General features: G+C 46.6%; 4 protein-coding genes across 5 annotated transcripts; 2 read left to right on the top strand and 2 right to left on the bottom strand.

Annotated features, from left to right (window-relative positions):
- The first annotated feature begins 2,517 nt into the window (after window positions 1-2,517).
- On the top strand, window positions 2,518-7,684 carry Btbd18 (BTB domain containing 18). The gene is made up of 2 exons (XM_038335741.1): window positions 2,518-2,641; window positions 5,646-7,684. Exons 1-2 carry the CDS (start codon window positions 2,518-2,520, stop codon window positions 7,682-7,684), a joined length of 2,163 nt encoding a protein of 720 aa, XP_038191669.1.
- A 1,013-nt stretch (window positions 7,685-8,697) lies between these two features.
- Window positions 8,698-10,025, bottom strand: Selenoh (selenoprotein H). Its single transcript, XM_038337759.2, has 4 exons — window positions 9,787-10,025; window positions 9,542-9,687; window positions 9,298-9,428; window positions 8,698-8,854 (listed from the first exon to the last, which is right to left on the bottom strand). The coding sequence occupies exons 1-3, from the start codon at window positions 9,882-9,884 to the stop codon at window positions 9,328-9,330; spliced, it is 345 nt and encodes a 114-aa protein (XP_038193687.1). The 5' UTR covers window positions 9,885-10,025; the 3' UTR covers window positions 8,698-8,854; window positions 9,298-9,327.
- A 684-nt stretch (window positions 10,026-10,709) lies between these two features.
- Tmx2 (thioredoxin related transmembrane protein 2) lies at window positions 10,710-17,061 on the bottom strand. 2 transcript variants are annotated; one of them, XM_038336738.2, is made up of 8 exons: window positions 16,841-17,061; window positions 14,505-14,565; window positions 14,176-14,289; window positions 13,794-13,870; window positions 12,655-12,761; window positions 12,419-12,484; window positions 12,213-12,342; window positions 10,710-11,742 (listed from the first exon to the last, which is right to left on the bottom strand). In XM_038336738.2, exons 1-8 carry the CDS (start codon window positions 17,027-17,029, stop codon window positions 11,596-11,598), a joined length of 891 nt encoding a protein of 296 aa, XP_038192666.1. In that variant the 5' UTR covers window positions 17,030-17,061; the 3' UTR covers window positions 10,710-11,595. The 2 variants fall into 2 exon arrangements, with proteins under 2 accessions (XP_038192666.1, XP_038192667.1); XM_038336739.1 differs by lacking the exon at window positions 10,710-11,742 and having other exon boundaries at window positions 12,250-12,342; window positions 12,430-12,484.
- A 321-nt stretch (window positions 17,062-17,382) lies between these two features.
- On the top strand, window positions 17,383-25,045 carry Med19 (mediator complex subunit 19). Its single transcript, XM_038336723.1, has 5 exons — window positions 17,383-17,611; window positions 23,228-23,484; window positions 23,577-23,673; window positions 23,914-24,008; window positions 24,836-25,045. Exons 1-5 carry the CDS (start codon window positions 17,395-17,397, stop codon window positions 24,902-24,904), a joined length of 735 nt encoding a protein of 244 aa, XP_038192651.1. The 5' UTR covers window positions 17,383-17,394; the 3' UTR covers window positions 24,905-25,045.
- Window positions 25,046-25,936: the final 891 nt, after the last annotated feature.

The raw sequence follows: 25,936 nt of genomic DNA, 5'->3' as shown, positions 1-25,936 counted from the left end.
TGGCCTCAGGCCCTCGTCCGTCATCACTGCCCGGTGCATGTGGCTGCTGGCTACCCGGGGAGACTGCAGGACCCGTGTGGGCCTAGCCAGCGGTGGCCGTGGGGGGCAGCCCCGACCTCGGGCCTGCACTGGCTCCATGCTCCATTCCCAGAAACCCTCGCGCCCGAGATCCCTCTTCCGAGGAGTTGGGCCCCGGGGCCGAGGCGTGCGAGGCCATCTGCTTTGCAGGACCTTCTGTGACACAGTTGCCTCCGCCTAACCCTCGCTCCCTGGTTTCGGGATTGTGAGCGAGCGCCATCACTGAGACGGTGAGCCCACCTGGGCTGCTTTGCGCAACCTCCCGGCTAGAAACAACTAGAGGAAACACAGGACAGCAGGACCGAATTTACTGCAGAACCGTTCCAGGCTGGGTCTGAGGACAAGGCTAGGTATTGGTACTTTGGAAAGTTTCCTTGTTCATCCACATTTCCTCTGGCTGGTGTGAGAATTAGTGTCACGCCCCCACTCCCCCGTGCCCCCAATCCCTTTTTTTTTAAAAAAAAAAAGATTTATTTATTTATTATATATACAGCATTCTGTCTGGATGTTTGCTTGCAGGCCAGAAGAGGGCACTAGATCTCATTTTGGATGGTTGTGGGCCACCATGTGGTTGCTGGGAATTGAACTCAGGACCTCTGGAAGAGCAGCCAGTGCCCTTAACCTCTGAGTCATCTCTCCAGCCCCACCCCCCAATCCCTTCTTGGTATAAGGCCTCACTTTTTTTTTTTTTTTTTTTAAATATTTTATTTATTATGTATACAATATCCTATCAGTGTGTGTGCCTGCAGGCCAGAAGAGGGCACCAGACCCCATTACAGATGGTTATGAGCCACCATGTGGTTGCTGGGAATTGAACTCAGGACCTTTGGAAGAGCAGGCAATGCTCTTAACCTCTGAGCCATCTCTCCAGCTCCAAGGCCTCACTTTTTAAAATTATGTTTTGAGAACTGAGTTCACTAAATTGCCCATGCTGGTCTGAAGCATATAATACTCCTGCTTGGCCTTCTGAATAATAGCTAGGATTACAGACATGGAATCACCAAGCCCAGCTGATGCTTCTCTTTTCTTAATTTTCCTACTTGCTGTTTTCTTTCCTGATAGTTTTGACGTGAACTATTCGGACTCTTCAGTGCTACCTGAGAGAAAACTCCATAATCATACCGGAAAAAGAACACAGCTGTGGAGTAAGTGGGGCTGGGGGAGTAGGCCTGGTGGGTGGGATCACACACACACACACACACACACACACACACACACACATCCACATCTAAAAACTTAAGTCAGAATATCCATTTTGTTTGGGTGGGAAAAGAGGGTCAAATGCACACCTTTGTTTGCTCTGCTGTTAATCAGGCAATTAACCAAGCTCATGAAGTCCATACATTTGCAAACTGACGAGATCATTCTGGTTCACTTTGATCAATCAACAGTGATTTTTTTTTTTTTTTTTTTTTTTTGGTTTTTTTCGAGACAGGGTTTCTCTGTAGCTTTAGAGCCTGTCCTGGAACTAGTTCTTGTAGACCAGGCTGGCCTCGAACTCACAGAGATCCTCCTGCCTCTGCCTCCTGAGTGCTGGGATTAAAAGCGTGAGCCACCACCATCAGGCTTCAACCGTGACTTTATATATATATATGCAAGGCCTTCCAAATCCTCTTTTCTTGATTGTGCACCCTCTGCTGGTTAGTGTGATAAGTGAGCTTAAAGAAAGGTTCACATGGCTTCCCAGAGTCAGTTTTATAGCCAGCAGTATTGTCTTTCCAAGTGTGAAATTCAAAGTGTACTGACGCGGTGCTCAGGAATGATGTGAATAGTTCACACTATATGAGCAAATGAGAAAGGCTGAAGTATTGAATTTTCTTTTGAGTCCGAGTCTTTCTGTGCAGTCCAGGCTGGCCTCAAACTCATTCCTCCCACCTTTTCCGCTCAGTTGTTTGAGTTACAGACACGTACCACTATCGCCCACATTTGTTGTGTTTGAGACAGGGGCTCACGTAGCCTAGGCTGGCCTTGAACTAGTTATATATGAGAGGATGGATGTCCTTGAATTCCTGATGTTACACTCTGCCTCCCAAAGACTGGAATACAGACATACTTCACCATGTCTGGCTTGTTTAAAGTTTTTTAAAAGCCCTACAGGATAAGTACTGTTATTTCTGTTTCGTGCATAAGAGAAAGGAGTCTCTGAGAAGTTAGGTCACCTGCGTGATGTTATACAGCTAGGTTAGTTAAGAGCAGAGCCAAGTTTCAAATGTAGACTTATCTCGCAGCTTCTGCCTGAAACCACTGTTGCAATAGTCTTTCTTGAGATTATCCTCAGCATAACTTCTCAGCTGATGTTTCTTCAACTTGTTGTCTCTCAAATTTCTCCACCATTTCAAAGACAAAAAATAAATTAGGTTTAATTATACCTCTGAAATATATTATCTCACCCACAGGAATCTGAGCCGTGAAAACTTAGATTTATTGACCAGATACAACATGTGCTCTCCTGCCACTTCCAAAATCCTCTACAGGAATCCCCGGTTCCTCCGGGTAGCTTTTCTGCAGCTTCGTCACCAGCAGCAGAGCGGTGTGTTTTGTGATGCCCTTCTGCAGGCAGAGGGTAAGGAAATAAAGGAGGTTCAGCTGAAAATCACTGTAGACCAAGGTAAAATGAGTCCAAGGCCAGAGGTAAATAATAAACCCAGGAGAATGTTCTTGCCTATAAATATTCTTTGATGGAAAGTTGTTTTGTTTCCAGGATAATCAGTGTTGGGAGGAGATAGGGTATTGGTGGTGGTGTTTTGTTAAGGTGGGGGTCTCACTGTGTCGCTCTGTAGAACTCACTATGTAGACCAGGAACTCACAGGGATCTAGGACTTGTCTCTGCCTCCCCAGGGCAGGGATTAAAGGCTTTCTTTCACCACCACACTTGTATTAGGGTAAGTCTTGTTTTTGAGACAGGGACTCATTCAGCCTAGGCTTTCCTCAAACTCCATGTAGCTGAAAAGGGCCTGGGACTTCTAATTTTCCTGCCTCCTAAATGTACTACCATCCTAATGTGATGCAGAGCTGAGGATCAATCCTGGGGTTTTTTTTTGCATGCTAGGCAGTCATTCTATCAAATGAGCTCTCTCCCCAGCCCCTCTAAAACTCTTCTTAAAAGGAAAATTGTTGGGGACCGGAAAGCTAGTTATGGCTACAAGCACCGACTGCTCTTCCAGAGGACCCTGGTTCAGTTCCCAGCACCCACATTTCAGTTTATCACTGTCTGTAACTCACACATGTTGTGCACAGATATATACGTGCATGTAAAGCACTAAAATAAGGAAAATTTTAAACAGAGTTAAACTGTTACTATGCTTTTTCCTCCTACAATTAAACTAGAATGGGGGAGAGAGAGAGAACTCATTAGCTAAGAACATCTGCTGATTTTTGTACCAGCTTACAACCATTCATAACTCAGGGGATCCAATGCCCTGTCAGCAACAGACACACGTGCATATAGATACATATGAACAAAATATTCATATAATAAATCTGAATTTAAAACATAAAATTAGGAAGTTAAAGGATCACCAATTCAGGGAAAGCCCAGGCTACAGAGTGAGTCATACTCATGCATGCTACTCCTATGTGTACTTAGGCTCAGTCACACACGTATACACGTTTATTTTGTGAGCTGGGAGGTGTGCTGCAGTCCCTAGGTGAAGGTCAGTATCCTCTGGGTTTAAGGACTGAACTCAGATCTGTAGGCGTGGTCAGCTGCTAACACTTTCCATGATAAGCCATCTTTCGAGACCTTGTCTCAAAACAAAAAAGCAAACATAATCTGTCAGTGGTGGCACATACCTGTAATCCCAACACTCAGGAGACAGAGGCATGAAAATTTCTGAGTTCAAGGCTAGAGATAATTCCAGGACAGCCAAAAAACAACCCAAACAACAAAAATGATACAAAGCTGGGGTAGGAGGTGTTGACTGGAGAGATGGCTCATCAGTTAAAAGTACTTATGTTTTGCTGAGAACCTTGGTCCCGTTCCCAGCACCCACATGGCAGCTTAGTGGTTATCCAGTTCCAATAAAGCTAGTGCCCTCTTCTGGTCTCAGGCATCACTGAAAGCAAAACATTTATACAAATAAAATAAAAATATATAAAATTTTAAAAAGTTGGCCTGGAGAGATGGCTCAGAGGTTAAGAGTGCTGGCTGCTTGCTCTTCCAGAGGTCCTGAATTCAATTCCCAGCAACCACATTGTGGCTTACAACTGTCTGTAATGAGATATGGTGCATATGTGTAGGCAGAAGACTATATATAAAATATTTTTTTAAAAAGTCGGGCATATAGCTCAGTTGACAGAGCCTTAGTACAGCTTCATGAAGCTGTAGGTTCAATTCCCCAGAATAGACTACACCAGGCACAGTGGTGCATGCCTGTAGCAGGACCAGCGTTCAGCTCATACTTCAGAGGGAATTTTAAGCCAGCCTAGATCACATGATATTTGGCCTAAAAATAACTAAATATGAAGGTAGCGAGATGGCTCATTGGCTGAAAGTACTAGGTGTGCAAGCATGAGGACCTGAGCTCAAATTCCTAAAACCCAAGTCATAGTACAACTGTCTATGCCTTGACTGCCCCCGTATAAGGAGATGGGAGGCCAAAGACAGAACCCTGGAATCTCAAACACAGCTGGTCTGGTGTAGAGAGCAGGTAGAAGCAAACAGATCCTGTGTCAAAGGAAGTGAAGAGGACAGATAGCCCAGGGTGTCCCCTGACCTGTATGTATATGCTATCTCTCTCACACACACCTGTACCCACAGACACACAAATAGGAGCTAGGGAGATGGCTCAGTTGCTTGTCTTTCGAGCATGAACTCACAAAGATCCACTTGCTTCTGCCTCCCAAGTGCTGGGATTAAAGGTGTGTGCCGCCACACCCAGCAGTTTATAATGGCAGAACATCGCAGAGCATAACAGACAAGAATTTTTTTATACTTATTTATTATGTATACAATATTCTGTGTGTGTGCCTGCAGGCCAGAAGAGGGCACCAGACCTCATTACAAATGGTTGTGAGCCACCATGTGGTTGCTGGGAATTGAACTCAGGACCTTTGGAAGAGCAGGCAATACTCTTAACCTCTGAGCCATCTCTCCAGCCCTAGAATATGGTTTTTAAATACTATAGTTGGAGGTTGCTCATTCATTTCCTGGCCACCCAGACCCGAAATAACCATACAGAAACTGTATTATTACAACACTGCTTGGCCTATTAGCTCATACTTTTTATTCGCTAGCTCTTTTCTATTAATCTGTGTATCGCCATGTGGTTGTGGCCTACGGACAAGGTCACATCCAGTATCTGCCTCCTGCAGTGGCTACATGGCATCTCTTTGACTCCGCCTACTCTCTCTATATATTTTTAGCCTGGCTATATTGTTAAGCCATTGGCTGAAAGCAGTTTATTAACCAATGGCAATAAACATTCGTAACATACAGAGGGGAATCCCACATCACCCTACATTATATGATACTGTTTTTTTGTTTTTATTTTCAAATTAGTGATTTTTGTTATTGGAACTAAAAACAGACCAAAAAAAAAGCATAACAAGTGTGTATTTTCCCCCAGGTGAGGCTGTCCCAGCCCACTGCTGCATCCTGTCTGCCTGTAGTCCCTTCTTCACAGAACGGCTGGAGCGAGAGAGGCCAGTTCAGGGTCGGAAGGTGGTGCTGGAACTGGGAGGCCTAAAGATCAGGACACTCAGGAAGCTGGTGGATTTCCTGTACACTTCAGAGATGGAAGTATCTCAGGAAGAAGCCCAGGATGTGCTTTCTGCTGCCCGTCAGCTCCGAGTCTCCGAGCTGGAAACCCTTCAGCTGGAGGGTGGGAAGTTAGTAAAGGCTCCCCAGGGCCGAAGACTAAACAGAGAGTGCTTACAACCACCCAGTGCCGCACCGATCTCTGCCAGAGTGGTCGCACCCAGCCGCCGCCCCCGCGCTCCACTGCCTGCCCCCCAGACTCCTGGTCCTCTTGGAGCAGTGAGGTTGAAGTCTTCAGGGGAAGAAGAGGGGCCTCACAAAAAGAGCAGCGTAACAGCAGTGGATAGCTTGCCAGAGACCCTTTTACTCAAGAAGAAAGCCAGGGTTTGCTCGACTCAAGAAAGAAGCTCGTCTCCACCGAGCCAGAGAGAAGGGCCTAAGGAGAAGAGTGACCCGGCTCTAGGCCCTACAGCACATTGCCATCCCACCTTGTACCCTTCTGTGGATGAGCAGCTGTTGCCCCGAAAGATCAGGCTGAGTCGCTCCAAGCCATCACCCCATGTCTGCACATCTGGGCCTTCGAGCGTTGTAAGTGGTCCCAGTTCAGTGCCCACAGCTCCTGGCCGGCGTCTTTGGAGGCAGAGAAATGTAAGTGGAACAGCACAGGCAGTGGACAAGCAGAAGCTAGGGGACGTCAGTCCTCTGGAGAGCACTCCAGACCCATCAGATGTTAGGAAGACTGGTGGGGGCAAGAAGCAGAGCCCCGAATTCCGAGCCCTTGCCTCCAGCTCTGTAGAGGAGGGGCAGGTTGGGAGAGTAAAGCTTAGGAAGATTGTCAATGGTACCTGCTGGGAGGTGGTGCAGGAGCCTCCCCTCAGAAACACCCGAGACAGCCCCCAGGTCCCAGGACCCTCAGACGTAGAAGAGCCTTCAGGAACTCTGCTGGCCTCAGTCAATGCGCAGGAAATACCTGCTAGATCCCAGCTGTGTCAGGACTCCCCAGAGAGCCCGGGGCTGCAGGACATTTTGCTCTGTGCTAGCCACTCCCCAGACCACCCTGTGGTGAAGTCAGAGTTTGGGTCCAGCCCGATGCTGATAGGAAAGGAACCTGTGCTGAACCTCGACTGCAGCGAGCCCTACACGTTTGACACAGCCCTGCTAGGCCAGCCCTGTGAAGCTGAGCAGTATCGGATCACAAGCACTGCGGCCACCAGTGAGCTGGAAGAGATTCTGGACTTCATGCTATGTGGTTCAGATGCTGAACCACCAGTAGGATCTCTGGAGAGTCCTGGGGCTGAAGGCTGCAGAACCCCAAGTTATCACCTGTCAGAAACAGGAAAGAATTGGATTGAAGGGGAAGAATGGTGCTTGCCAGACATAGAACTCTGGCCCAGAGACCTCACAGGATTGGAAAAGGAACTGGTTGGCGAGAACAAAGAGCCAGTTGAGCCACTTAGCCCCCTTGTCATGCCCTCTGAGAACACAGAATCAGCTGAGCCCCTTAGCCCCCTTGTCATGCCCTCTGAGGTAAACAGAGAGGCACTTTCCCTGAGAAGCTCTTGGACTCCAGACCTTGAAATTACCAGCTCCCAGCCACTGGATGGTCAGGGAGAAAAACTTCTCCACCTTGACTCCCCCGACTCTTCACAAAGGTCTTACAGGGATCTCTCACTTCCATGCTCAAACTGGGCAGAGACAGGGCTGGATGAGGTATTGTATCCCGTGCCCAAGGCAGTCGGGGAAGTGTCTGCTAACCCTCAACTGCGGGACCCATGTCCTGGCAGTTCTGAAGATGAAGAGGTTGACGTGGAGAACTGGGCAGAGGAGGGCAGGCTGGGGCCTGGTGTTCCCTCTGTCTGGCCTGACCCTTCCTCAGAGTCAGACACAGAGATTGATATACTAACGTAGTGGACAGGCAGGGCAGGGCTCCTAGCAGGGTGACAACTGTTGATCAGCAAAAGGCTTCCTTGGGAGAAAAGCCAAGCACATGTCCCCTCCTCAGCACTGATCTCCCTTCCCCAGGTTTGTGCGCCAGGCAGAAGTTAAATAAATAGCAATACCATGGATAGAAAATTATGAACCTGAGCTATTTCTTTGTAATCCATTTTTCAGTGACAAAATAATTGTGGTCCCCAACTCTAGTTAAGATATAGGAATAGTTAAGACTAGGCCTTTCACAATTCAAGAGATCTGACAGTCACTGAAAATTCAGGGACACTGTTTGTGTTCTATTTAAGGAATGTCTGCAAAAGAATGAAGCTATGTTACATAGAGCACCAGAATGAGTGGGATCTCAAATGTCCTGGCTGGTGTCACAGTCAGCCATGGTCCCAGCCACGGGGCTTACTCACTGCCAGTATGACAAGCCTAGCAAAAGCCTCAATGGGCCTAGATGTTCTCCATAACCACTTCCAAGAAGTAGATTAAAAGTAGTTAGCTGCTTTAAAAACTTTACTTTGGGGGATGCAGAGATGGCTCGGTGGTTAAGAGCACTGTCAGAAGTCCTGAGTTCAATTTCTGGCAAGTACATGGTGGCTCACAACCATCTGTAATGAGATCTGGTGCCCTCTTCTGGCCTGCAGGCATATATGCAGACAACACTGTATACATAATAAATAAATAAATTTTTATAGTTTTGTTTTGTTTTACAAAAAAACAATCTGGTCTTGTAGGCTAGGTTGGCCATGAATTTCCAGTCTTCCTGTCAGTCTCCCAGGTGCTGAGATTGCAGGCATACAGCACCAAACACAGCAACATCCATGTTTTTTATAAGCATTTCACATGTTTTACCATAGACCCTACAATTTCCACACAGAAGTTACTTTACATTATGAAAAATACAAAGACCAACAACAACCCATGAAGCTGGTTGTGTCCGTCCTTTAAGACTAAATTTAAATTTGACCCATGCTCGCAGACACTTTAATTTTAACTTTTATTAAACCAAATAACTTTTACAAGGGCTGCCTCACAACGGAACCATCATTTCTGGTGAGGAAGAAACTATGGCTTCAGGTACATAGCTTAAGTTTGGCCATGCACTATCATAAATGCTTCGACATCTCCAGGGAATGAAAGCTGCAAATAGATAAGGGAACATGAGTAGGTTCCAGAAATCACAGGGACCAAGAGAGACATGCGCAGCCCCAGCTATGGTTAACAACACAAAAACCCAAAATCCAGAGCGCACCCAACATACAAGTGCAGAAAACATGCCAAAGCACTGTATGAAGCACTAGGGACAAAAGTCCACGTGGCTAATGAGGGAGTTGGGGGGGGGATGATTTTATCTTAATCACACAGACTATTACAAAACCCAGAAAAGTGCAGGTAAAGCTAAGTAACAGCAAAGATTCTGGAGGGACCTTAACTACAGAAACTGACATGTCACACCAGTAACATTTCCAAGAGGCATGGAATTAAAATAGTCACCAAAAATAGGTGATTATTCTGTGAGATAGCTGTAAGGGTAAGACTTGCACAGTCTACACCAATGTGCGTCCCTGAGTCATGATGCAAACCTCAGCATGGGGGCTCCCTGCCCAACGTCCTTAGGAAAGGTACTTCTTCAATTCTTTAACCACCTCTTGAGGCTCAGGAAATTTGAGCTTTCGTGGCGGGCCCTTCTTTATACCGGTCCAGAGTTCAGCACCTGGGAAGGATCGGATAAAGCTAAATCATGATGGCACCCACTACCCCATCCCCTCAGTCTTAGGTGCTCGGGTTTCGTTTCCCGCCCCTAACCCCATCGCGGCCTCCACTCACGGCTGTTGTCCGCACGCAGCAGCGTCACCTCGAAGCTGCCCCTCCGCGGCTTGGAGGGGTTCACCTGCACAGGCAGCTCTGGGGCCTCCAGCTGCAGAGCCTGGCTCAGGGCAGCAGCGTGGCGCCCGTAGACGCGTCAGCTCGTGCTGCGGACACAGGGATGATTGCAGACGGGGCCTGTGGTCCCAGCGGCCCGGGTCTACGCTTCCCGCCCGCCCCCTCCCCGCGAATCCCCGGCCCCTCACCAGTGCTCAATGACCACCGCCGGGCCCTCTGCCAATTTCTCGCGCTTGTCCACAGTCTCTGCCGGCGCGGCCTTCCGCTTTCTTCCGATAGGGGCCATGGTGGGGACCTCCGGCGGCAGATGCAGTGTGGGGTTGGGGCGCTGGTAGGACAGGGTGGCGATGCAAACCCGAAGGACAAAGCCGCAGCCCGAATTCGCAGCTTCCAAGTACAAATCTATCGGGGAAGGAAGCGCGGGTAAAGGCACCCACGTGACTTAAAGGCGGGCCCTTCAAGCACGACCATGCTGCCTATCAGAAGGGGGTGGGGGCGGTGCAGAGGACCGGATCAAACCACCCTGTGCTGCCTAGGGGACCTGCACGAGGGACTCAGGGAAAAAGCAAAAACAAAACAAAACAAAACAAAACAAAAAAACACTACCACACAGGCTTAGCGCCGGGTAGGGACTCTCTGTACCTAAACCGTCTACCCCGTAATCTGTGGACCAATTCCACGTGAAGTTTACACCGCATTTCCGTGCTGTTTGTTCAGACTACAGAAACTCGCTAACTGGCACTGAACTTGGAGATCCAAGTTCTCACAGGGGGACACCAAAGGGTGTGGCCTTTTATGTTAAGTGGACTTTAAACCCCAGCCCATTTACTACCGAGGCGCAGTAGCTGGCACCTTTAGTCTCAGGTGACTCTCGGGTGATTTAGGTGAATCAAGGGGATGGTGACTCAGAGGTTAATCCCTCCAACAGATCAAGACCCTCACCCACAAACTTAAAAAAAAAAAAAGGAGTTAATTAGGCTCTAGAGATGTGTTTGGCTTAGAGTCCCTGAGTTCAATGTTCAATATTAGATTCAAAAAACAGAAACAACAAAAATCAGAGCAGTCCCTTTGCAGCTGCCCACTTTCTAATAAAGGAGAAACACCAAGGCAATCAAAATAACAATCCCTTTATTAGGGAAAGCTGTGTGGACAGTAGGAGAAAACGGCTGCCCAGCCTTGGCGCTTTCTTCTGGTCCCACCACGCAAAAGAAACTCTCAAGCTTACATTGCCCTTCCTCTCGGTTCCCAATACAGGCGGATCATTCAATTATATTTCCAACGATGGAAATTCTGGTTGAAGGGTTTTCATCGGATCAGCGACACTTAAATTACAACACACACCCCTTTTCGGTGTTCTGCCTTCATGGATGATCGTGCACCACATGCATACAGGGCCAGCCAAGGCCAGGAGGTGATGTTGGAGTCCCTGGACTACAGATGCGGACAGTCCAGGCCCCCATGCGGCTGCTAGGAACCCTACAGGAGAGCCAGTGCCCTTAACCACTGGGCCATATCACCAATCCCTTAAACTTAACTGTTTCATGAATGCCACAGATCAAACCAGAAAGGCCTAAAGGAAGAACGGCTCCTTGAGGAAGAATTCTTAGTGCTTCAAACTCTGACATCTAATATTAGAGTTTAATTTAGTCGATGCTTTGCAGGCTTACTAGGAGGAATAATGAAACCACAGCCTGGTGATATCCAAGCGTTGAAAAGCAGTTTACACACTGATCCAACCTTGGAGGGAAACCTTTTCTACCTCTATGAGATCATCTCTCCCTTCCAGAAATACTTGGCCAGGGTAGAACAGTCCTTCATTGCTTCATGGTTCCCTAGAATCTTCTTTAAAAACCAGAAGCAGGCACCCTGCCCCAACCCAGGCACAGCCAAACAGGAGAAAACAAACAGCCACAGCCTCAGGCAAGGATTGTGGTTACAGCTGGAATTGGGCCTCAAAGGTGCCGGAAATCCAGAGGCAGCAAGAACAAAGCAGGGTCCTATTTGTCCTTCTTGTTTTCCCCATCTGGCACAGCAGCAGGAGCGGGGCCCACAGGCTTCTCTTCCGACACACTGTCTCCACCCTTTGACAGCTTCTTGGCTCGTTGGTAGAGCTCGTTCAGATTGAATTCTCGAATCACGTTCTCCTATGCAAAAGTGATGAAAACATCAGACACTAGGTGGGAAGGTAAAGTTCAGAGCTGGGGAGTAGGAAGTATTTAGCTAACACAGTCTAGAAACCAGAGGAACCAGAGAGCAGAAATCTGCCCTGACTTTTTTTTGGCATTTATGTGTTTGTTAGCAGTCAATTTTTGTGCCAATATTGTATGTACACACATGCAACTGTGAAGCAAGCCCATGAGCCAGGTGTTACTGCCTCCAGTGTACTGATGAGGACCTAACCGCCTACAGACCACAGGCACCTCACAGAGCAAGTCTTTATGGTTTTCCTCAGTATTAGCAGCAAGCAAATAACAAACCTGATGAGCAACTTACTAGGTGACACCCTCAAAAATGGTGGGCAAGCGGCAGAATTCAGGATTAAACGCAGACTAACTATAGAGCCCATTCACTGCTGTATATCCTTCTCCAAACCATTGCCCATTTCTTCATGTACCTCAGAAAAGGTCCACGAGACAGCTCGTCCTTTCTTGTCAATCTGTGGCCGCCGCATAACCTCCTTGCCACCTTGGAACAGGATCAGGGTAGGGAGTTGTTTGGTGAGGGGTGACGTGCTCACTTTGTACCTACAAGGCCAGAGAGGACTTCTTACATCACTCTAAGAAAGTCTCAGCTCCGACCCTCTGCCAGGCATCTACATACCGTGTGCTAACGTCAGTATAGCGTCCAACATCTACCTTCCCAAAACTGAGCCCTGGGCAGTTGTACCTGCAAAAACATATACTATTTAACATGCTGAAAAACACAGGGATAGATCAAGGGAACTGGAAGTACAGGTAACTAGGTAAGAAAGGGAGAAAGAACTTTGGATGTGCAAAATTAGAGCAAAGTAAGGCAGGCACAGCACTTCATTGACATGCTTCACCCCGCATACTCACTTGAGGGAAAGGTCAGCATAGATGGGAGCAAATGACTGACAATCATTAGACCAATTGGCAAAGAACTCCACGATCCAAGTGACCCTCTTGTCCCGCTCCAGCTCCTCCTGCCACACAGAGGGGAGAGAGAATAGGCTCAAACAGCTGGGCATGCCCTTCCCCATAACGAACCAGTACCCTGACAACCTTCCCAGGTTTGTTGGTACCAAAGACTGAATCCAGTGCCTCACACATGTGAGGTAAGCACTCTATCATAAGCGAAATGGCCAATTTTTTTTAATAACCTAAAAATTTTTTAATTACATTTATTATGTGGGTATAGGCACATAGGCCACTGCCCACTTACAGTTTTCTCTTTCCAGACTGAAGACAGAGGTTTGGTAGCAAGGACCTTCTTTTTATCCACTGAACTTTCTCTTTTAAAAGTCTATCTATCTATCTATCTATCTATCTTTATCTATCATCTATCTATCAATCAATCTATCATCTATCAATCACTCTATCATCTATCATCTATCATCTATCTATCAATCTGTCATCTATCATCTATTATCTATCAATCTATCAATCATCTATCTATCTATCAATCATCTAACTATGGAGGACAACTTTGAGGAGTGGGTTCCCTCCTCTACCTTTCCATGGGTTCCAGGGACCCAGTTCAGGTTGTCAGGTTTATGTGGCAAACACTTTCACCTGATGAGCCAACTTACCTGCCTACCAGCCTTTCCTTTGACAGACTCTTACTACTATGTAGCTGGGGCTGCCCTGGCACTCACTAGGAGCCTACACTGGCCTGAAACTTGCAGCAATCCACTGGGTGAGGGGGCATACACCTTTAATCCCAGCATCTGGGAGGCAGAGCAAGGCGGATCTCTTCGTTAGAGGCCAGTCTGCTCCATGGAGTGAGTTCCAGGACAGGCAAGGCTATATAGAGAAATCTAGTCTAAAAAACAAAAACGAGCAAACAAACAAGCAGGAAAAAGCTCCTGCGGCAGTTCTGCCCCAGCCTCCCGGCCACCAGCGCATGCCACAAGTACCACCAAGCCCAGTACTGACTGCTGTCCTCAAGCAGCATCTTGATGAACAGTGAGCACAGCCCACACAGCAGGAGCCAAGCACAGGAGCAGGATACTCACGTCAATGGTTTTATCACTGAAGTACTTGATGTACTCAGGACCCATGTACAGGGGGGGCTTGCAGGTCATCAGGAACACTGAGCAGAGTTAACATGCATGTCAGAGATAACATATGGGGTCTCTTACAGATTTGCAAACCCACTTAGTATTTCAGACACCAAAGAATACACATGTCTACATAGATCACCAGCATATATTCTTCTTAAAGTACTGTCCAAGTAAATACTTACTGCGTACATATAATTAAAAGCTACAAGTATAATTCATTAGGTGTAAGATAAGGATTGGAACCTGGTTCTCAAAAATCAAGCCTTTATCAAAGATCTTTACTATTCCAAATTATTAATTATAGAACCTTAACGTAATAAATGCAGTTTCTCACCTATACAGAGTGTGAGGTACAGTAGACCCATTCGAATATCCAGGCGGAAGAAGAGGATCGCGTTGGCCACTTTACTGAACATAAAGATGTTACCCACATGCTGCTCCACGGTGACTGGAACAGAGACCAGAGTCAGGCTGGGCACAAGGCTCACTCTGTCCCTCTTCCTGGGGTACTTAGAAGTGGGAACGGGGTGAGAGGACACAGAAGTCCAAGGTCAAACTAGCCCCAGGCAGGAAATGTGGAACTATTTATTTAGTTCATTAAATAATGCTCCTCTCTGATAGCCCGAGTCCTAACCCCCAGCAGTACAAAGCAGGTCGGCTTACTGGATCTGCGGTTCTTCATCATCACAATGGCACTGAGGAACATCAGGATCTCCACTTCTCTCTGGAAGACAGTCAGTGACAGCCACATGGTGAACAAGGCTGATGGGACAGAGGGCAGCATGTGAAATGCAAAACAAGAAATCCAGCTCGGGCTGGTCATAAAGAGATAACTGGAGCTGGCTGAGGTGTAGTGGGACCAACAGGTCAAAAGACCAGGTTCAGAGTCTACCCTTGGCAACTGCATGTGTCTTTGAGCAAGTCCCTGACATTTGGGTCTTCTCTTTTTCCTCCCTCCCCACTTCTGTCCTTGAGACTTGCTCTCACTATCTTGCCCAGGCAATTCTGCCTCAGCCTCTAAAGCACTAGGATTGTCGTGGCACATCACCATGCCCCACTGATTTTTTTGTGTGTGTGCACACCCGTGCCACAGCACACATGTGGAGGTTAGATAACATGCCAGACTCACTTCTTTCCTTCTGTCTCACTGTGCCAGCCAGTGAGGTTTCAAACTCACTATGCTCCTCCCACCTCAGCCTCTCAAGGGTCGGATTCTTTTTCATCATTTGGTTTTGAGGAAGGATCTTGCTATATAGTTTAGGTGATATGTTTTTAATTTTGTTTTGTTTTCGAGAACGTTTCGTAGGTCAGTGATATTTCATTTGTATTTTGATAAATAAAGCTTGCCTAAAGATCAGAAAGTAAAACAGTGGCATTTGATCAGCCTTACAGACCAGGCAGTGGTGACACACACCTTTAATTCTAGCCCGAGAGAGGGATGTAAGACAGCTCTCAGATGCGGTCTCCTAGATTCCCTGGAGGCAGGATTGCCATTTCCGACTGAGGTAGAGGTAAGAGCCAGTGGCTGGCTGGCTGTTTTGCTTTTCTGACCTTCAGGTTGAACTCCAGCTTCTGTCTCTGGGTTTTTATTAATTGTGCTACAGTCTGTTTTTGGTTTTTTGAGACAGGGTTTCACTGTGTAGCCCTGGCTGTCCTGGAACTCATTCTGTAGACCAGGCTGGCCTCAAATTCAAAGAGATCCACCTGTTTCTGCCTCCCAAGTGCTGGCATTAAAGACTTGCGCCCCCACCACCCAGTTTCATAAGGCATTTCTTAAGAGGCACCTTCCAGTGTTACAACTTATAAGGTATGACTCTAGAGCACTGGGAAGGGGGAAATTAGGGTCTTTGGTGTGGTGTCCTTTTGAGACAGGGTCTCACTATGTAGTCTTGACTGACCGGAATGTGTGATACAGACCAGGAGAGCCTACATCAATCTCACAGAGATCCACCTGCCTCTGTCTCCAGAGTGCTAGGACCAGTGGGGTACAACACAAATCCTGGCAAAAGTATGGTATCTTTATGTAAACAAAGTTAATAATCTTGTTTGAGAGTCCCAGAAGTGTGTGAACAAAGAAACGCGGCCTACCCATGGTTACAGTAATACCTTCAGGCCTTGAGTCTGGGTCACTGCCATTCTAACATAAATATTTGTACAGGAAAGGAATATTAGCTCTATGTTCAGTACCTTCACAGCAATGTTAATTGTTCTGAAATTATTGCCCCCCTCCCCGCCTCATGCTTTTGTAGCCTTCCCTGTTTCTCTATCCCCCTGAAGATGATAGGGTGTGCAGTTACAGTGGCCTGGGCAGTCCTGCGGTTGCTTTTCCACCTGAGTCATTTTGAGTTAGCGACCTAAATCGGCCAGCCTATCAGAATTGAACAAGGTAAGGCAGCACTTTCTGATCGGTGTGTGACCTTGGGAAAGTTGCCTACCTACGCTGAGATCAATTTGCCAAACAGACAGATGACAGATGATAGATTAGATAGATAGATGATAGATAGATAGATAGATAGATGACAGATACATGACAGATATAGACAGATGATAGATAAATACATAGACAGATAAATGATAGATAGATGATAGATAGATAGATGATAGATAGATAGATAGATGACAGATACATGACAGATATAGACAGATGATAGATAAATACATAGACAGATAAATGATAGATAGATGATAGATAGATAGATGATAGATAGATAGATGATAGATAGATAGATAGATAGATAGATAGATAGATAGATAGATAGATAGATAGATAGATAGATAGAAAAACGGTATTTCTGCTACTGGTCTGTCTTCCTCGCCAGCGCCCCGGGAAGCCTGGCATCCCTGTAGAACACCGTTCCTGTGTGGAGGAAACCCTGGGTTCTGTTTCCCCACCTTAAGCCAGGACGGTCACGTCCCGAAACGTCCCCCAACACTTTCCCGTGCGCCCGCCGGCCCGGAGATGGTCAAGGTCGGGAGCTACCGAGGCAGGGGGAGCTCACCCAGTCAAAGTCACACGGGTTGCCATCCTCGCGCTGCGTGGGGAGACCGCTGCAGATCGGCGGCAGTTTCCTTACGAGGAGGAACGCGGCGGACAGCAGCGCGGACAGAAGGCAATAGGGCCGGGCCAGCCATCGAGAAAGCCGCGGCACCGAGTACACCAGGGTGATCAGAGGCGCGAGGACAGCCATCTTCCCGGCTCGGTCCCCGCCGGCTCCGTCCCGCCCCCGGCTAGTCCCTCCGCCGCCCCCCGACAGCGAGGCTTCTATTGGGCCGGAGAGCAAAGGCCACGCCTCCAAACCCGGATGTAGATGTGAGTTAGGTAGTCTATTGGTCCGTAGGGTTGTCGCTTTTCCACCTGAGTCATTTTATTGGCTATAGGACCTCCGGAACCGTCTCTTAGAGCGACGGAAGTGGTCGCCGGAAGTCGGCAGGCGGGGCCTAATGTATCCAATGACGAGAAGCCCTTAGAGGACGAGGGTGGGACCCTGCGAGAGCGCTGTCCAATAAACGTCGCTAACGCCGGATCCCGGGTAACCCGGGAGCCGAGGGTGCCATGGAGAACTTCACGGCGCTGTTCGGAGCTCAAGCCGACCCCCCACCGCCCCCGAGCGCCCTGGGCTTCGGGCCCGGGAAGCCGCCCCCGCCGCCTCCGCCTCCTCAGGGAGGGGGTCCAGGCGCGGCCCCGCCGCCGCCCGCGAGCTCGGCCCCCGCGGGCGCAGACAAGTCGGCTGCTGGGAGCGGCCCCTTCTACCTGATGCGGGAGTTGCCGGGTGAGGAGCTCGCCTTCGCCTTCGCCTTCGTGGGGTGGGTCTGGGCGCTTCTGGACGCTGTCCGCCGTCCGTGACTCTGTCACAGCCTGAGCCGTTGTTTGGAACTCGGGAGGCGTGTGTAGCAATGTGTAGTATTTATTGTAGCCCTTTTAGAGAGGTCTCGCCTGTATTCCTGTATTGTATTTTGTAATTGAGAAACTGAAGCATAAAGACTGTGCTTTAGAGATAGGTGTCTTGCAACAGTTTTATTTTAGTTTTGACTGTTCTGTTTTGTTGAGACGGGGTCTCACTGTGTGGCTCAGGCTTGCCTGGAATTCACTGTAGTCCTGACTGGTCTTGAATTCACTTGAGATCCACCTCCCTCTGTACCACCAGGCCCAGCTTCCTCCGGTAGTTTCTTTATCTTTTGCATTATCTGTTCTGATTGTACCTGTTTCTGTAAATCAGTTGACAAATACTGAATTTCCTCCGAGGCAAATGCTGGGTAAGGAATAGAGGAATGAGTGTGAGAAGTGGAGATTGGCAAACTTAGTCTTTAGGTAGCTTTTTTTTTTTTTTTTTGAGATATAAAATATATGGTTTAATGATCGTGCTTGTATTCTTGTTAGTGTCAGTCTTATTACTTTGTAGTTACACTTCACACATCTTAATGTGCTGTTAGCCAAAATAACATCAAGAATAAGATGTCAGCCAAGCCAGAGGTCGTGCACACCTCTAATCAGGAGGCAGAGGCAGACGGATCTCTGTGAGTTCGAGGCCAGTCTGGTCTACAGAGTTCCAGGACAGCCAGAGCTGTTAACACAGACAAACCTTGTCTCAAAAAAACGAAGGAGGGGGGGGAGGGGGAGAGGAGAGGGGGGGGGGGAGAGAGATTAATTTCGCATGGAAAAATAATGGTTGATGAGGCTCCAAAGCTAAGTTGGAATAAAACTATGAATTGGATTGGAAGGCTGGAGATGTACCTCAGCTGGTAAAGTTCATGCTTCACAAGCATGGAGTTCTGGAGACCAGGCATGGTGGTACATGTCTATAATCTCAGCGCTAGGCAGGAAGATCAGGAGTCCAAGGGCATCCTTGGCTCCATCAAAAGTTCAAGGCCAGTCTTGTCTACAGGGGAACTGGAGAGATGGCTCCAAGGTTATGAGGTTGAGGGCACTTGGTTCCCAGAACCCACGTGGGGAGCCTCATAGTTCTCCTTTGCTCCTGCTCCTGGGAACCCAGCACCCTCTGCTGGGCCTCCACAGGTGCTCAAATGGTATGTGGAGTACATTCAAACAGCACAGACACATATACACACAAATATGATAAAAATAAATCTTTCAGTCTGAGTTCATATGTTTAATTCCAGCACTTGGGAGGCAGAAACAGGGTGGATCTCTTCGAGTTTGAGGCCAGCTTGGTCTACATAGTGAGTTACAAGTCGTCCAAGACCAGAAAGAGAGGCTCTGTCTCCAAAAAAAAAAAAAAAATATTTTAATGAATCATTTTTTTAAAAGTATTAGGCTCGGGAGCTGGAGCTGGCTCAGTGGTTAGGAGCTCTTGTTCTTGCACGTGCTCAGAGGCTTATCACTTCTATAGACATCATACGTGCATGTGGCAAACAGGCATGCATGCACTCATACATACAAAAGAAGTAAATCTTAAACCAGGCGGTGGTGGCACATGCCTTTAATCCCAGCTTAATCCCAGCACTCGGGAGGCAGAAGCGGGGCTAGCCTGGTCTACAAGAGGTAGTTCCAGGACAGGCTCCAAAGCTACAGAGAAACCCTGTCTCGAAAAACAAAAAATAAAATAAAAAATAGTAAACCTTTAAAAAAAATCAATTAAAAAATAATATTAGACTCAAGTACCACGATTTGTTTGTTTGTTTTTCAAAAAGTAGGGTTTCTCTGTGTAGCTATGGCTGTCCTGGAACTTGTTTTGTAAATCAGACTCGCCTGCCTATGCTTCCGAGTACTGAAATTAAAATTAAAAGCATGCACCATCGTGTATTATGGGAATTTAAGTAGCAGTTTCCTTCCCCCACTCCCAGGACTGAGAATCACTGAAGGTCTCCCACATTGCTGCACAAGCACTCTACCACTGTTTCTAACTTTGTCTTAACTAAGAAGTATTGTTTTCATCAAGCAGTGCTGGCACACAGCTTTCATCCCAGCACTCAGGGGGCAGAGGCAGGCGGATCTCTGTGAGTTCAAGGCCACCTGGTTTGAAGTTCCAAGACAGCCTCCAAAGCTACAGAGAAACCCTGTCTCAAAATAACAACAACAAAAAAGTTTTGTTTTCTGCACTTACAGAATGTATTACAGAATGTTGAGGTCCAATAATTGGAAGAGGCCATAGTGATGTTAGCAGGATTTAAAATTTCAAGGAGAGAAAAAATGAATCTGCATAGGATTGACATTTTAGGATTTGTTTTCAGGAGCCATGGCTTCTGAAAGAAATTTGTAAGTCATTTTCAGAGAACTAGCAGTTTAAATAGAAGTTAAACTCATGTCTGTATTTTAGTGTTTATTTTATATGTATGAATGTTTTCCTTCATGTGTGTATGTGACATGCGTGTGCCTGGTACCCATGGAAGTCAGAGGAGACATCAGATTCCCTGGAACTGGAATGACATACAAATGCCTATCAGCTGTGTGGGTGCTGGGCATGGAATCTGGGTCATGGTCATGTGCTGAGCCATCTAGCCAGCCTCTGGCACTTACTTTCTTAATTCCCCCTTTGATGCAGTCTTGTGTCATCCGGGATGGCCTCAAACTAGTGTAGCAAGGATAAGCATCAGCTCCTGTGCTTTCTACCCCTCCTCCTGGATGCGGGATTACTGGTGTGTGCCACTTTGATCAGCTTGTTTAGAGATGATGAAAAGCACTAAGTTCCTTATCATCTGTAAGGAGACACCCTGGCAAGCAGAAGGCAGTGCCAATTGTGAGAGGCATTGTGATGCCAAGTACCCCAACCTTGTTGCTCATCGCTCTACAGAGTCATTGACAGCAAAGAGAAGCAGACAGGTGGAGGGAGGCCTAGACCAGAAAAAAAATGCTTATTTCAGAAACATTTTAGTGTGTGACCTGGGCACTAACTAGTCATGTGCACAAAACACCAATCTGCCCTCAGCTTTCCCAAGTAAATAATCATAAACAAGTCACTCTTGCTGTGTGCTGTCGTACTTATCAGTGCAGTTGCCAGGTAACTATGTCTACTCTGTTTGGTCCATATTTTAGCATATGTCTATTCTTTTAAAAAAAAAAGTCAGCCACTAAATATATTGGTAGTATCTTTTTTAACCAGTGAGCCTTGAAAATAATGGAATAGGAGCTGGAGAGATGGCTCAGAGGTTAAGAGCACTAGTTGTTCTTCCAGAGGTCCTGAGTTCAATTTCCAGCAACCACACGGTGGCTCACAACCATCTATAATGAGATGTGGTGCCCTCTTCTGGCCTGCAAGCACACATGCAAACAGAATACTGTATACATAATAAATCTTTAAAAAAGCAGTGAAACACAAAGCTATTGTCCCATTACATAGATAAAAGAAAAGAGCAACAGAGAGGACAGCTAGTATTAGAATTCTGGTTGCTCATATTTTCATTGAGTATTTCTTCCTAAGTAATACTTGATATCATTAAGAGGTTAAGACTGCTCTTCCAGAGGTCCTGAGTTCAATTCCCAGCAACCACATGGTGGCTCACAGCCATCTGTAATGAGATCTGGTGCCCTTTTCTTGCCAGCAAGCATACAGACAGAACACTGTACATATAATAAGTAAATAAGTAAATAAATAAATCTAAAAAAAAAATAAACATATTGGTCACAAGGTAGTCACAGCCACAAAATCTGTTTTCCTGTGGTGACTAGTCTTCCTATTAAAGCTGGGTTCCAGCCGGGCGGTGGTGGCGCACGCCTTTAATCCCAGCACTCGGGAGGCAGAGGTAGGCGGATCTTTGTGAGTTCGAGGCCAGACTGGTCTACAAGAGCTAGTTTCAGGACAGGCTCTAAAGCTGCAGAGAAACCCTGTCTCGAAAAAACCAAAAAGAAAGAAAGAAAAAGAAAGAAAGAAAGAAAGAAAGAAAGAAAGAAAGAAAGAAAGAAAGCAAGCAAGCAAGCAAGCAAGCTGGGTTCCATCTCTGTCCTACTTTGCTCCATTTGTTCCATTCCTCTAGCCCACAGTTTAATATTTGTGTTTATTGTATGTTCCCGAGTTGGGGGTGTTTGAGATGGGATTCACTGCACAGCCCAAGCTGGCCTTGAATGGAGCTATCTTGCCTCATCCTCCTGAGAGCTGGCATTCCAGGCTTACAGGTGTGCGCCACTACATCTGACTATTATTATTATTGTTATTATATTATTATGTTATTATATATATTATGTTATTACTATTGTTATTATAGCCTTAGTGTCTATTATCTGAAATGTTTCGAGTTTTTCAGAATATTTGCATAGAGGAAGTCTGTCACTGGGGGGGGGCTTTGAAGTTTCAAAAGCCCATGCCAGGTCTACACCCTTTCTGCCTGCAGATCAGTAGGTAGCTCTCCCCTCCTCCAGCACCATGCTGCCATCATCCTGCCCACCATGATAATGAATTAAGTGCTCTCTCAGTTTTGAGTTGCCGTGATCACGTCTCTTCGTAGCAATAGAACAGTGACTAAGACAATAGTTTTTGTTTTATAATAGATTCCTCATTAGTATTAAAATATAGTCCTTCATGGGGCTGGAGAGATGGCTTAACAGTTAGGAGTATGGGCTGCCCTTGTAAAAGACCCAGGTTCAGTTCCTAGGGCAGCTCACAACCATCTGACTTCTAGGAGATCTAACCCCTCTTCTGACCTCTGCAGGCACCAGACACACACATGGTACACATGTATACATATAGGCAAAATAAACATATACATAAAGTAAACCTAAAAATTGTTTTTTCCTTCAGTTCCTTTGTTGGACCCTAGAGTCCAATCACTGAGGAGGAGTCGCATCCCCCCCCCCCCAAAAAAAAAAACCGTCTCTCACACATCTGATGTAAAAGCATGATGATTTTATTAATTCTGTCATGGCAGGGTCTTCCAGCATTCAGGAGGCTAGAAAGACCCCAAATGGCTGGTACAGGCTATTTTTAAAGGGAAAAACCACAGAAGGAAGGGAGTCTGGGGGTTGTTCTTTAACTATTATGATTGGCTTATTCAATAGGGCTATTACCAATAATTGGCTGGAGAATGGTTGCCAGATCAGATGAGGTAAAGGGAAACTTCTGAGGGTCACTTTGACCCTTTCCCAGGGCCTAAGTCAAAACATCATTCACTGAGTCAACACCTAAGGGTTATCTTGCCCCATTCAATAACTGAGTTCTATTTGGAGAACATTCACAAGGACTCGGGGAGATGATGGAAAGTTCCCCACATTTCAGTATGTGTGTGGGCAGTTGTTAGGTCCTTGGTTCCCGGGGGGGGGGGGGGGGGGGGGGGGGAGGGGACACTGCTGCTGAGACTGAGAGGGCTCAGAATTGTCAGAAATGACTTCAGAATTGTCTTAAAGTTTTACATCTTCTGGGTTAGTGGCACCAAACAAACAAACAAGCAAACCCTATCATCTGTTTTTGGTATATAAGTTCATTATTGCTGTTTTCTAGGCAGCACAGAGCTGACGGGCAGCACCAATTTAATCACACACTACAACCTGGAACAGGCCTATAATAAGTTCTGTGGAAAGAAGGTGAAGGAGAAGTTAAGTAACTTCCTGCCTGACCTGCCAGGGATGATCGACCTCCCTGGCTCCCATGACAACAGCAGCCTCCGCTCCCTCATCGAGAAGCCTCCTATTCTTAGTAGCTCCTTTAATCCAATCACAGGGACCATGCTGTCTGGTTTCCGCCTCCATACTGGCCCGGTGAGTCCCTTCTTGGGGAGGCCTAAAAGGCACAGAGGAAGTTTTCTGTCTAGTTTCCTCTATTCACCTGGACTTTCCTCTCGTCCCCTCAGTTGCCAGAGCAGTGTCGTCTGATGCACATCCAGCCTCCCAAGAAGAAGAACAAGCATAAGCATAAACAGAGCCGGACCCAGGATCCTGTCCCCCCAGGTAAGAAGCACTTCTCTTCAGCCCAAGTCTGCCTGGCCTTCAGTTAAGCTTAGTTCCTCGGGACGCCCAGATTTCCCCCAAGAAACTCGTGTCTTGACGTTGCTTGGGCAAGCAGGGACTTGGCAGCTGCTCTACCAGCACCTCTCTATCCTTTCTGAACTCAGGTGCTCGGTTTCCTGCAGCCTTAAGAGTGCATAGCAATAGATCTTATGCTCAACAGGCTCTTAATGTCTCCTACAGAAACGCCATCTGATTCAGATCACAAAAAGAAGAAAAAGAAAAAAGAAGAGGATCCTGAACGGAAAAGGAAAAAGAAAGAAAAGAAGAAGAAGAAGGTAGAGGGCTGTCGTAGCGCCTGTTGAGTTTTCCATGTAGCCATTTTTGTTTTCTGTTTAATTTACGTATACAAATTTCCTTACACAGGTACAGTGCCCACAGAGACCAGGAGAGGGCAGCCCTGGAGCTGGAGTCACTATCCTGTGGGGGTGCTGGGAACTGAACTTGGGTTTTCCACAAGACAGTACATGCTCATAACTGGAGCCATCTCTCCACCCTTTTTAAGTAGAACCCTTTGCCTCAAGTTGGACCCAAGATTGAAAACCCAGGGCAAACATTTGACTTTTCCAGTACTGGCCAAGGCTAGTTCTCTTGTTCTTTTTCTCTTTGAGGCAGTACCCTACACACTGAGCCAGATCCAGTCTTGTAAAATTATTGCAGTCCTCCTACCTCTGCCTCCTAAGCAGTTGCAAGAGGTTACAAGTCTATGCTAAGCAGGCTCATCTTGTATTATGAAGGTTTTTGGTTTTTTTTTTTTTTTTTTTTTTTGGTTTTTCGAGACAGGGTTTCCTTGTAGTTTCTAGAGCCTGTCCTGGAACTAGCTCTTGTAGACCAGGCTGGCCTCGAACTCAGAGATCCACCTGCCTCTGCCTCCACGTGCGCCACCACACCTTTAATCTTTAAGATTTGTTGTTTTAAGACAGCCTTGAGATATAGACTTGGTTAGCTGGCCTGGAACTCACTAAATAGACCAGTCTGGCTTCTCAGAGAGATAGGCTTGCCTCTGGCTCTCTCCAAAGCCCTGGGATTAAAGGCGTGCACCATGTCCAGCCAGGTCTGTTTTTGCGTTTCTAAATGTTCTTTCCCCCTTTTCTGTCTCCTCCAGAACCGACATAGTCCAGATCACCCTGGTATGGGCAGCTCGCAGGCCAGCAGCAGCAGCAGCCTCCGCTAACAGGACTACTGAACTCTGCCAAGGATGGCTTTCATGTTATATTGAACCTTGGGGCATCACAGCTAGTCAGAAGCCAGCTCCTGCTACGCTTATGACGAGTTTATGACGAATACACTTTTAAAAAGGGCTGTGCTTTTTTAATGGCTTAGTCCAGTTGACTTTTTTCAGATGGACATCCCTTCTCACAAGAAGCTTTTTTTTCTCCACCCCCCCTTCTTTTGTGCAATTTAGTTTTAGGGTTTTTTCTTTCTTTTTTTTTTTTAAAAAAAAAAAAAACAACAACAAAACGGCGTGTTTACCAGACTAGCTAGTATACCTTTTTAAGAGGCAAGTGCCATTTTGTATGAGTCAGAGTTTAAGAAAGGGCACTACTAAGATAGAAATCTTGCCATTACATTATTTCCTTAGGCTGGGAAATCAAAATGAGAAAAGAGAACATGGTTGAAAAGCAACACTGATTGCTAGTATTTTGTCCATAATGTTCAGAGCCAAGTGCCTGGATGATTTTCAGCCTGTCAGGAAAGCTGGCCCAAATAAGGTATATGCCTGTGTTGATTAACGGGGAACTACAAAGAAACACCCAGAATCACCAGTATATTTTAGCAGGAAAAAAAATACTGGTGTTTGTTTCATTATGCTCCCACTCTTTTTCCTGGGTGCCGGCTCAAGCCTCATGTATGCTAGGTGAACCTCTGGCAAGAAGTATAATGCTTCTCTATTCTTTAGTTTTAAAAAATAGATTGGGTTGTGGTTTTTGAGACAGTGTCTCACTTTGTGACCCGGCAGGCTATAAAGATCTCAAGCTTAGGAGACCTACCTGCCTTTACTTCCCAAGTTCTGGGATCAAAGGCATATACCACCATGTCTAGCTTTTTATTTTCTTAAAAAATATAATTTATTAGCCAGGCAGTGGTTGTACATGCCTTTAATCCCAGCACTCAGAAGGCAAAGGTAGGTGAATCTCTGTGAGTTCAAGGCCAGCCTGGTCTACATAAGCTACTTCCAGGACAGGCTCCAAAGCTACAGAGAAAA

Source organism: Arvicola amphibius, chromosome 7, assembly GCF_903992535.2.
Source record: "Arvicola amphibius chromosome 7, mArvAmp1.2, whole genome shotgun sequence".
In the NCBI taxonomy this organism is placed as follows: domain Eukaryota; kingdom Metazoa; phylum Chordata; class Mammalia; order Rodentia; family Cricetidae; genus Arvicola; species Arvicola amphibius.
The sequence above is the reverse complement of the archived record's forward strand: the minus strand, read 5'-3'. Positions and strand labels throughout refer to the sequence as shown.

What these genes read in the sequence shown, in the direction of transcription:
- Btbd18 (XM_038335741.1), top strand. Translation starts at nt 2,518, where the DNA reads ATGTGCTCTCCTGCCACTTCCAAAATCCTCTACAGGAATCCCCGGTTC. An exon ending in TGCCCTTCTGCAGGCAGAGG is followed by an intron (nt 2,642 to 5,645) that starts GTAAGGAAATAA and finishes ATTTTCCCCCAG; the next exon opens with GTGAGGCTGTCCCAGCCCAC.
- Tmx2 (XM_038336738.2), bottom strand. Translation starts at nt 17,029, where the DNA reads ATGGCTGTCCTCGCGCCTCTGATCACCCTGGTGTACTCGGTGCCGCGG. An exon ending in GTACCTCACACTCTGTATAG is followed by an intron (nt 13,871 to 14,175) that starts GTGAGAAACTGC and finishes AACTCTGCTCAG; the next exon opens with TGTTCCTGATGACCTGCAAG. An exon ending in TCAGTGATAAAACCATTGAC is followed by an intron (nt 12,762 to 13,793) that starts GTGAGTATCCTG and finishes TCTGTGTGGCAG; the next exon opens with GAGGAGCTGGAGCGGGACAA.
- Med19 (XM_038336723.1), top strand. Translation starts at nt 17,395, where the DNA reads ATGGAGAACTTCACGGCGCTGTTCGGAGCTCAAGCCGACCCCCCACCG. An exon ending in CCTGATGCGGGAGTTGCCGG is followed by an intron (nt 17,612 to 23,227) that starts GTGAGGAGCTCG and finishes GCTGTTTTCTAG; the next exon opens with GCAGCACAGAGCTGACGGGC. An exon ending in AAGAAAAGAAGAAGAAGAAG is followed by an intron (nt 24,009 to 24,835) that starts GTAGAGGGCTGT and finishes TGTCTCCTCCAG; the next exon opens with AACCGACATAGTCCAGATCA.